General features: G+C 42.7%; 1 protein-coding gene across 1 annotated transcript in view; it reads right to left on the bottom strand.

Moving 5' to 3' along the window:
* The window catches only part of LOC139332639 (tricarboxylate transport protein B, mitochondrial), an 18,046-nt gene extending 7,194 nt beyond the window's left edge, over positions 1-10,852 (bottom strand). The window contains exons 1-3 of the mRNA XM_070964690.1: positions 10,548-10,852; positions 1,430-1,537; positions 329-428 (exon numbers count right to left, since the gene is read on the bottom strand). Of these exons, the coding sequence (XP_070820791.1) occupies positions 329-428; positions 1,430-1,537; positions 10,548-10,659 (320 nt within the window). The 5' untranslated portion in view covers positions 10,660-10,852. The remainder of the gene's footprint in view (positions 1-328; positions 429-1,429; positions 1,538-10,547) is intronic.
* Positions 10,853-11,538: the final 686 nt, after the last annotated feature.

The following is an 11,538-nucleotide window of genomic DNA, read 5'->3' as shown; positions in this document are numbered from 1 at the left end:
GCATGCGCGCACGCAGGCTACAGTCTTGTCGGGTGATAAATGTCATTGCTGTGAAAGAATAACATAATTATAGTGAAGGCGAGTGTGGCATTTATGCCTTGCATTGTGGGTAATGGACTTGAATAATTGGAGTGTGTGAGTTAGTGGTTCCAGGTAGAAGATCACGACGGCTTAGCTCGAACAGTGTGTTTTATTCCAGCCTTTACTGGACATGTAAAAAATATAGTGCACACTCTCCTTTTTAGATTTATTATAATATAAAGATAAGATATAAAAAATTAGTCTTGTACATCTATTTATCATTATATTATGCTATGATTTTCCTCACCTGGCAGCAGATTTAGGTATGGATCCATACAGCAGTGAGCTCAGTCCTCTGTACAGCCCTTTAACACCGTGACCCTGAACCGTCTGTTTCACGCAGTCACCTGGAGGCAGACAGAGGTTATGTTTTACTGCACACAATAGAAAAGTAAAAATATGTTTTTTTAGATTTGAATGCACAAATTGTTTTGAGAGCATCCCGCTCACCAGAGTAGCAACTGGTCAGTCTTTCCAATAGCATAATCAATGTAGTGCAAGTGTGTTTTTTTATATATTTATTTCTTTGTCCTGTGTCATTTCGTACTGAGTGGCCCTGACAAACAACACACCAAAAACATCCGTCCTTCACTTTTGGTTCATCAGCTTCACAAAGGGAAGTGGAACAAATTGAACCGCAGGCTCATTTCTGCCAAACTTTTAAACATTTTCCTCTGAACTTGTTTCTTGCTCTTGGAGGCATCAGTCCAGTAATGCATGTTCTGCTACCTCGCCAAATGCACAACTGAGCTGAGAAAGCAACAGCTGTCTGGAGCGCTCATTAGCACGGTCTCCGATCCTCAGAGCTCCAGCCAACATCGACACGTCCTCGGCATGTGTGTGTACACTGGTATGTATGGATTGTGAGTGTGCATGTGTGCAGTGGTCTGTGCTAAGTCATATAAACAAGCAAAGTGACAGCTTGCCAGCATCCCTAATGTTCCTGGGGATGATGGGTAATTAGATAATGAGCTCCTGAGAGAGGCAGCAAGATGGGATGAAGAATACATGAATGGCAGGTTGGCTGGCTGGCTGGCTGGCTGGCTGGCTAGTTGGTGGGTTGTTAGGTTGGTAAAGAAATGATTTGGTACAACACCATAACAAGCTGTTTGTACAATTTTGTTTTTTGCACAGATTAAACAAACAAGATATGATGTGTTAATTAGTGAGCTTTAGAGTCATCTTTAAACAAAGCCAGCTACTTGTTTCCCTCTGTTGCCAGTGTTTGTGCTAAGCTAACTAGCTATAACTAAGTCAGTGCCTGGTATTAGTTTCTGAATAAGTGTATTCACTCTGAACTGGTTGGTCTGAAGCTGAAGGTCCGCTGCTGAATGTTAAAATCTCATACCTATCCCTCTGTATTTGGGTGGGTTGGCCTTCTCATCCAGCTGTAACTGGGTCTTGACATACTCCGTGGGGAAGGTGATGCAGATCTCTATGCCACCTGCAATTCCACCTAAAAAGCACAGAAAACCAGAGCAGACGTTTATTAATATAAAGCATCTAAAGAACAGACAGAAATTTACCTTGAAACAATCAAAAAAGTGAGCGCAGAGGAAGGAAAATTAAAAGTTTTGTTTAAACTGAGCATATCATATCTGACTAGCTGCAGCCTAACCAAGCCTGATTCAGTGTCCTTTCGATGGTATGAATTGCAAGGAGGTCTCATTACGTCATGGATCGTTACAGTGACTCCACAAATGGCTTTCCCTCCATAAACATTAAAAGCACTGCTGGCGAGGGAGGAAGAGTAACGAGCCGGGCGAAGATAAATCAGCTGCTCTGCTACAGCTAAACTACACAGACTGTGCTGTTTGAGGAGCAGAAAGTCAACACAAGGGGAGGCAGTGTGAGACGAGCGTGCTGCCGCTCAAATATTCTGCGCCATATGTTTAGTGTGTGATTGCAGAGAAGAAAATATACGTACATTAAGAGAGAAAGAAAGTAATGAAGTGAATAAATGAATGTGTGAGTGACCGCTCGAGGGTTCAGCCTGAAACCCGCCACAGTCGATGAGTAGTAGGAGTAGATGGGGACAAGTGTCCAAAAGCGAGGCTAATGCACAACGCAGATGAGTCACGAGGAAAGGAGGGAGGATGGAGAGAGGGCTGACATTAATTAAATTATCCGCTCAGCCTGCAGGGAGGGGCTCCATTACCCAGGCCAAGACCCTCCATTAACTCAATGACACAGACGCACACAAGCACACTGTGCAAGGGAGGCACACATGATGCAGTTACACATGCACACATGCCCCCCCGACTAACAAAGAAATTACAATAATTTCTGTGGTTAATCATGAGGAACAGTTTACTGTACATGATGTGTATTTGTGCCAAGTCAGGAAATCCAGAAGCATTTTACCACAAGACCACAACAAATCAAAGATTGGGAAGTGAAAAACTGAAAAGGCAGTCCAAATCTGGATCAGAGACAAGTGGTTTCAACAAGAAATTACCAGCTGTGATCAGATGATGGTACTTTCCAACCTGGAATGTAAAAAATGTCCATCTTAAAACCCCTGTTTCTTGTTTTAAGATAGTGACTCAAGTCTAGAAAATTCTTGAAATAAAGGAAACTGTACTGAGGCAGAATTTCACTTTATGCTTTACTGAGAAACAAAGGTTGAATATGTGACTATCTGTTAGTACTGGTGTGTTTTTTGGATTTTGACACATTTTCACATCTCAGTGAACTAGTGTTTCACCGTTAAACATGCATACGTGTCATTTGTCTCTACTCACATGTTGCTGCTCCCAAAACCTTTATCACTGTGGCACCTGGAGGCAGCACCTCCATTAAAGATAAAAACCTGCATTTAACCCAGGACACACATTTAAGGACTACAAGCAGATGACATTGCAACTTAAACTAAATACCCTAAAAAGCATCTGAGTCATCTGCTTCTCTTTAACTCCATCTCCTCCTCTGCGAGTGCGGCTGATTTAATAAGGGAAATCAATACAGGAAAATAGCTTTTACTTAAAGCTGTGCACTTACCCAACACATTCATTCGCAGTCTCTCTTGAATGGATTGCAGATAGATTTTCATCTTTGACATATAAAATTAAGGATAAGTTAAAATCTACCCCAAAATTTTAAATACCTGAAAATGTGTTTCTTCTGGAAATTACTGTATTTTATTTTGGCCTACCTCAACATTATGCAGCCATTTATCTTACTCAATGTGATGTACATGTTTTTGAATTTGTACCTTGTGGTTTTGAGTATTTATGCTGCGATGATGTGACACAATAATAATCAAGCGCTTATTATCCATCAATGATATACCTGGATTCACCTAATCAGCGCAATTCATAAAAACTGGGAGCACTACTGAGCTGAGTCATGACCTCCATGTGATCACGGACACACACACACACACTCACATACAGATTTTAACCACCAGCGTGTGTGTGGTTATGCGTACGTAACGTAAGTTGTAATTCTTCTAATCCTGTATTAGTGTTAAGTAATCGCTCGCCAGCTGAAACAGAAATCACATGAGTGTTGCAACGCTCCATTCCAGCCGTCCTGATCTGGGATCAGTGGGTCAGTGTGTCTTGGGCAGGAAGAAACAATAAACTTCATTCATCCGTTTTCAGCCAAGACAGCATGTGAAAACCAAGCAACACACGCACAGCACACATGATCAGTCACCATCAAACACACAGCGTCTGTGGAGGAGAAGCAGTTTGTTTGTCTTCTACTCCATTTCGCAGCCGACATCCAAAACACACACACATATTTTACACGCACACATTTAAAGATGACGCCTTAAATGACTCCAGTGTACTGCTGCTGTCAAAGGCGGGTTACATGAGCAAAATGGCCATTAATCTTTATCTTCACAGGCTCGCTCTCCTCTCCTGTTGTTAATTTTTCTCTCTCAGCGGTGCCTTCCTTCCTCTCTCCTCACCCCTGGACTGCTCTTCTCCACAATGTCATAAAATCAATGCATCCACACAGATCTTTGACACTTACTATTACACGAAAACAAATGGAAATGGCATTGGAGTGATACTCAGAAGCCAGAGGCGGTAAAGAACAGGTAGCGCCTGATACAAATCTGCTTCTATAGACTCTTAGAGAATTGAGACTTCCACAATCTATGCAGCAGTTTAAAAGATCTGATGCAGACTGCATACTGTTTAAAGGTAGCACTGTGCACAGAGAAGGTAAATTGATATAAGCAACAGCATTCAGACTTCACAGCTTGGGACCAGCATGAGCCAGAAGTATGCAGACACACGAAAATGACGCCTATATGTAATGCTGAACATCTGATTCCAGAACCACGGGCATTAATATGCTGCTATAACAGCCTCCGTCTTCTAGAAAGGCTTTCCACAAGAATGAATTTGTTCCCATTTAGCCACCTGAGTGTTAGCGAGGTCAGCCACTGATGCTGGGAGATAAGGCCCAGCTCACAGTGAGCGTTCAGATTTATCTCAAAGCTAATCAAGTCTTTCCAAACCAAATTTGGAAAACTATTGCTTTATGGAGCAGCTTTGTGCATGTGAGTGCTGTCATGTTGAAACAGAACCTGCTGGTGGTGCTAGATGAAGAATCAGAGGATGACCAAAGTCGTTGGGATTCATCCTCTGGGCACCATGGATATTTTTACCAACTTTCATGGCAATCCAGCAAACATTTCACTTAAAAACAAAGGGATCAAAGTGAGCAAAACTATCCTCTGGGCGCCATGAATGTCCATGAAGTTGTTGAGACATTTCAGTCTGTACCAGTACTGAACAACAGACCAACACTGTCAACTTGGCTTCAGTCCCAAACTCACAAATATTCAGTTTAAGACAAAGAAAAGCACCAAATCCTCACAAGCTGGAGACAGATTGTGCACATTCACACACATACTCACAAATGCAAGATGCACAGAAACAAAGTCACAGTCACTTTTTTGCAGTACAGAGCGGCACAGAGGAAGCCAGGTGAGCAGGCAGACAGCCAGCTGACAGGGAGGAACAGTAAGCCTGCTTCCTAGCTGCTTCGGTGACTCTAATGAGCATCCAGCACATCTGGTCCACTAAGAAACTTCCTTTTTCTTATTAAGAACTGACAATCCAGCGAGGTGTCTGAACACGGCTGGTTCTAAACATATCTGAAGCTCCATTTCCTTCAAAATAAACATTTTTCAGCCTGCTGCTTCGTTTTTTAAAGACACAGTAAAACCTAAAATTAAGATTATTTTTTTGTTGATTGAATTTTTGACAAATTTCAGTTCAGACAATAAAATTGATCCAAAACAGTCAACAATGTGTGTATGTGCTTGTGTGTGTATGTCCACGGGACAGCAAATTAAGATGCAGTTTTGCTGCAAAATCTATCTATTATTCATCCAGATGTTCCTTATTTTGATGATTATCTCTCATTTTAAATTCTCTGGAGTGTGAGGAGAAGATGTTATTATGTCCACATCTCCAGTCCAAATGGAGAACGTAGCCAGAGGACTGATGCACTTCAAACATGAGGTGTCCTATTAATAGGGCTGTAATATTTCTGTTTGCCTCACGTAAAACATGAAAAGAATTATTCATCTGACGTCTGGCCTTTCAGGCTTCCTCTGTCCTGGGCAACACTCCCTAACGCTACACTGATGCTTAATTACAGGAAGGGATGTTAATTAATTTTAAATGGGAACTGTGAGAACTGCTTAGAACCCTGCAGCACGCAGACTGTACACTGATTTACATGAATAGGACAACTAGGCACAGGTTGTCAGGCTCTTTACGCATGAAGGATGACACCACTGGGTTAACATGCTTTAAATTCACATTACTTACATTATTTGTTGATTGATTATTGCTTTGAGTTTATTTTTCTACAGTGTCAAAATCAACTTGCAGAGGTTTGAAATGAGCTTGTAACCAAACAGAGTGCATATTCAGGTCGCTTTGTTACATTATAAAATGTTCATGCAGTTATGAGCATTTGAATTTTCATTTCAGGTTTGGTGCATTCAAGGAAACTCTGACATTAAGATTCACAAAAAGTTGGGATGCTGTGTGAAACATTAAAACATTATGCAATCATCTGCAAACAAACTGTGTTTGCTGACAGTTCCTGAGCTCATGCAGTAATATCTTTTATATAATCATGTGTTCACCCTCACTCCATCCCTGCTTGTGAACGACCGAGCCTTTCCGGGATGCCCCTTTCTTAACCAGTCATGATACTATCACCTGTTACCAATAAACCTGTTAACTGTGCATCTGATTGCATGTTTTTTTTGCAATCAGGGTTGTATTAAGCATTGACCTGTATTCATAAACTATGTTGTCAAAATTTCAAACCCCCCAAACAAATAATAAAAAACACAGATTTGGCTACAATCAATATTTCTATATTTACAATGCATCACATAATTACGTGTATGTGAAATATCCACTTGGCCTCACTGAGTGTTTTAGCTTCTTTCAACTGATTGTTTTGGTTTTACGTCCTGCAACTTCACTGTTTTGGTTCAGTCTCACCGCACTCTTCATCATGGTTTCCTCTAAAAACCCACTGTGCACCTATGCAGGCCAGCTGATGAACCAGTGAAACATTAAGCAGCTATACAGCCACATATTTCATAGTGAGACACCGAGAAAATAGGCTTTAAAGGCCTTTAACAGATTGCTGTTGGACAAACATCTTTCAAGTCTAAGACGTCAGAGTGTTTCTGAAGCCAACAAGCTAATTACTTGAATGATTGCTTAACTGACAAATGAAAATCAACGCCATGATCACTGACTGATTTTCTCTCTGCATGCTCATTTCTACACAGTAGTGAAATGAATTAAAACCAGTGACCAATTGCTGTTTCCGTGGCTGCACAACATCTAACTGACACGTTGTTACAGTGGAGGTGGCCAGGAGGTGGGCAGAGGAGTGCACTGTGATTCATGATCTGGCCTCCTGATACTCGGGGTCTGCGCGCAGCGGAGCGGTGGAGGGGAGGCGACTGCGTGCGTCACCTGTGACGCGTGGAAACAGGGAGTAAGCGCACAGTTTGACGAGCCCTCTGAGCCTGAGAGGAGACAACCACTCAGAGAAGCTAACTGGCTGCCCTGAGGCTGAAGAGAGAGATGGAGGAGAGGAAAAGAGAGCAGGAAAAGTGACATAAAAATGAGCCTGCCTCAGTGGAAAATCCAATCTATCATGAAATCAGGATGAAAAAAAGGAACTTTGTCTCTGTCAATCCCTCTGCTTCACAGTCTCTGCTCAGAAAGGCCATAAATGAATGCAACAACAGCCTGCAGATCAGGTCCAGAGACCCATTAAGACCACTCTTTCTGCCTCAGGCCTCACACAGATAAAACTCTCCACTTCAGCCATCACCAGTGGTTGTTGACAGAAGACTTGATCTGACCAATAGGAGCAGAAAGAGCTCGCAGACCTCTTAAAGCTCTGGCCCTCTTTGCCAACCACTGTGAGATCTCTAATGCATTAAGCTTTGACCTTCTACTTCTTGCTTTGTCTACTTCGAGCCTTCAGGGCAGCAATGTGTGGCTCACTCTCTCCACGCAGACATATTGCTAACCATAACACAAATCTGAAGTAGCATGTCACACTTCAGGAGAGGTGTCAGCTGGATTTGTGAACTGCCATAGCTGAGAGAGGGGAATTTGTATCCTGACAATGTAAACTATCTGCTGTGGTTTTTGATGGGTGATACCGCAGATCAGACTCAAAGTGACAGTTTATCCATCACTGAGTCATCCCAGCGATGCTCTGAACATGTACTTTCATCAAAGTACACACGCTAACAGAACACTTTCATTTCCAGTCCCTTTGATAGACAGCGATAAATCAATGCTTTCTTAACAGTGAAGCCAGGAGGAGTCAGAGGCTGCACAGGGTTGCAACAGAGAAAACGCAATCGTGCTGCTGCTGCAAAACTGGACAGACAGGCTTGAGACGAGCTAAACGACACAGCGAGGGGAAGAGGGAGCCACACAGGGCCATATCCAGTCAATCAGGTTGCACGGGACTGATGGGGGAAGGGGAGAGTCTCAGCGTGGCCGCATTTCCATTTCTCAGTAGCTGACAGGATGGCATAAGTCAGGAGGAGGTTTTTTCTTCTCCTCCCACAAAATCACTACTGCTGTTTTTAAATGTTACAGTCCTGTTTGAGTGCGTCAGATTGTGATTGTGTTTGTTGAATTTAAACAGGAAGAGAGGATATTCAATGAAAACACGATTAAAACAAAACATTCAATGCAGGCTAATGGTAACTTCAGGCTTAAAAACACCAAAATCTCTAAACACAGGTAGATAAAAAGACTGGGACAGGAATGTAGAGGGGCTGTAAACTCTCTAATGTGAACCATCCAGGAAACGAGCATCACATTTTGTTTGAATTTAGGAATGCAAGCATACTGAATAATAGGTAAAGTACTGTTTCAGCGACCTGCTGATGCTAAAATTTATGTTGTTATTACAGCCAGATACTGTTAGCCAAAAGTCATATATAAATATGTTAATATTGACCTCTGTTTAAGCTATTTATGTTGCATGTATTTTGTCATTATGGTTTACAGCTTGTACTCCACCTCATGTGACCATGGACTAAAATCAATAACCTAAATCTAAATGTGGATTGAAATAGATGATGTAATGTATATAAATCTATAAACCATCATTTATAGCAGCTGACATCAGCTTCAATACACATAAATGTTGTAAAAACTAATAATATTTTCTGTCATTTTTCAGGTAAAAATGCCAAATATTTGCTGGTTTCAGCTTCTCAAATGTGAGAAATTGATTTCCTCTGTAATATATATGATAGGAAACTTAATATTTGGTATTTTTTTAACTGTTGGAGACATCACTTTGAGCTCTGGGAACTTAAAGCTGGCATTTCTGGTATTTTCTAACCAAAATGATCAATTGATTAATGAAAAAAAAAAAAAACAAGCTGCAAAATAAATGGACTAATCATTGGTTTGTTTTTAATCCTCAATCAAAAGGAATTCATTCACAATGATAAAATATTCACCGTCGCCAGACAACATGGCTGAAATCAACAGAGTGCTGCCAAACATCAGCATGTAGCCTTAATGCAGGAGCATCTCTGAGAGGCTCTTCATCAACTGGAGCTGCTGCACCCTGATCATCATCACACGAGGGGGTCGGGGGGGGTCGGGGGGGGTCGGGGGGGGTCGGGGGGGGAGGTGGTTAGGCGATGCAGAGCAGCAGGAGGTTTCTGAACCTCAGTGGGGATAAACTGATGAATCACAGAAACGGCTAAAACAAGTAGGACTGAAGAAGTTCTGAACCGTCAGCTGACTGATTTGTTAGAATGTTTAGTATTGATAAACCATTTTACTCACATTGGCTGGTTACAGCAGTGCAAAGACTGGTTCAGATCAATATATAATAATTCATTTGTGGGGGGTTTTGCTGCTGATTAAACTGAGAAAATATTTTGTTTCTGTTTACCTACAGAGACATATATCAATATAACCTCACCCATTATTCCAAATCAATAGATTGATCAGTTGTCAGTTACGGATAGATATTTTCTGGCGCTGTCAAAGTGCAAAACAGCAGAAGTGACAGAATAACATTTAAGTAGTAGCTGTTCATGAGCTTTCTGATAATGACACATTATCTTCATCAGCAGATGGATTTTGCCAAGAAAAAGTCTGTGGGATGCTCAAGAGCTCAAACATCTACTGATCCACAACAGCTGAGCAAAACCACAACACCCTCACACATCTGAGACGCTGTCCCAGGAGACGTGTCCCCTGCACTGCCGCATGCACCAATCCGCTCTAATGGCATTATGTGAAGTGCACTAGAGGTGATCTTTGGATTGGAGAGATAAAATCACATCAGTGCAGCAGGTAAGATCTGACAGGACTGCTGGACAGGACAGAAGGACAGCTTCAGGGGTCACATGGGTCAGCGTGGTTTGAGGTTGGTGGAAAATGTAGTAATTCTGTTAAAACACCTCTTTTTACCAGCTCATTATCTATATTTAGAAGCAGATATTTCAGCAGTCATACATTTTCTCTGTCCAGCTCCACTAACTTGAAGCTTTCAACCCCCAAATCATGAAGTGAAAGGTGTCATTAAAGAGAGCAACGCCCTGTTTGTGCAACAAAACAAAAACAACACAACAAAAAGCAACCAAAGAAAAGGAAATTATGAGGTTGGACTGTGGTAATCCTGTTTGCAGTCTCCTGTCGGGTACAGCTTATTTTCAGAGCAACTTCATTGACTTTCTTCCCTCTTCAACAACACGCAAATCCCCTGAACTCTTCGCTCTATTCCAAAGGTCTGCGGTTGTCTTTCCAGTATTTACACACCCTCTGCACACAACAAACAAGCTTACACAACATGAAATGCGTGTGCAACACTCTTTCATCCAACTGGCACTTCAGCGTAACTCGCATAACCAGTGCCATTTTCTTGAAGTGTTGCCTGTTCCGCGTGAGAAATCTTGATGAACTTACCTGCCAGGATCGCTTTTCCCGGGTGAGTTAATTTCGCTTTCCCCGCCGGCGCCGCTGCCGCCAGACACCGCGGTCTGAGAAAAGGGCTGATAAATGTGCCTCTATCCTGCATAATTACCGGAAAATGCACAGTAAAATCTAGAAAGAAAAGCTTCAAGTCTACTGAGGTTTGTCTTCCAGTAGGTAGCTTGCAATTTCTTTTTCTTTTCTTTTTTTTTTCAAGTAGACTGGTGCGCGCAACACATGAACGGCTCCTGTCTGGTGCGCTTTCCTGGATGCAGGTGATCTCGGACGCGTCCCGAGACTCCGGCGAGTCTCTCTGTTGACAGTGGGCGGACACCGGGACTGTCAAGGAAGTTGGGATGTTCTAAATCTAATATCTGTTATTTGTAACCATGGCAACGTTGTATCACGCCAGTAGTGCGTAAGAGAGCAAAGCAAACCGGAAGCGAGGAGGGGCGGATAACGAGTTGCGTCCGTGTCCTGCTGCCGCGCGGCTGTTTGTCCGTGATACGAGTGAAGCACGGAGCCTGTTGCGTGACAGGGCGCGGTGGGTGAAACTGTGGGTGCTGATGAGAGGGGAAGGGTGAGAGGAGACCGGCCACTCTGGTTCCACAGCAGCAGGGCGGGGCGCAGCCTCCCTGTGCGCTATTACCATATGAACACAGCTCCGCGAGGGACAATAAAATCTGATTTCGCTTGTATTAAATTTTTCAACAAAGGCAAAACCTCACACAACCCTCCAGCAGCAGGTAGCAATAGGTTCAAATATACCGACCACACCCTCTCCAAACAAAGCAGCTGCAGCTCGCACAGAGACAGAGACAGAAACCATCAATCAGGGGTTGGCAGCTTGGTTACCAAAATGTCAGTCTGGGTCCAGCAGGGGAAGTAAGGGTGCAGGAAAGCTCTGGCTTTAACCATGTTCACAGCTGTGAAAACTCCCCACCATCAACAGCAGAGTCAGGGGCCTCCGGAGAATCTTTCTCCC

Source organism: Chaetodon trifascialis, chromosome 6 (assembly GCF_039877785.1).
Source record: "Chaetodon trifascialis isolate fChaTrf1 chromosome 6, fChaTrf1.hap1, whole genome shotgun sequence".
NCBI classification, from domain to species: domain Eukaryota; kingdom Metazoa; phylum Chordata; class Actinopteri; order Chaetodontiformes; family Chaetodontidae; genus Chaetodon; species Chaetodon trifascialis.
Note: the sequence above shows the minus strand (reverse complement) of the source record. Positions and strands in the feature narration are given on the sequence as shown.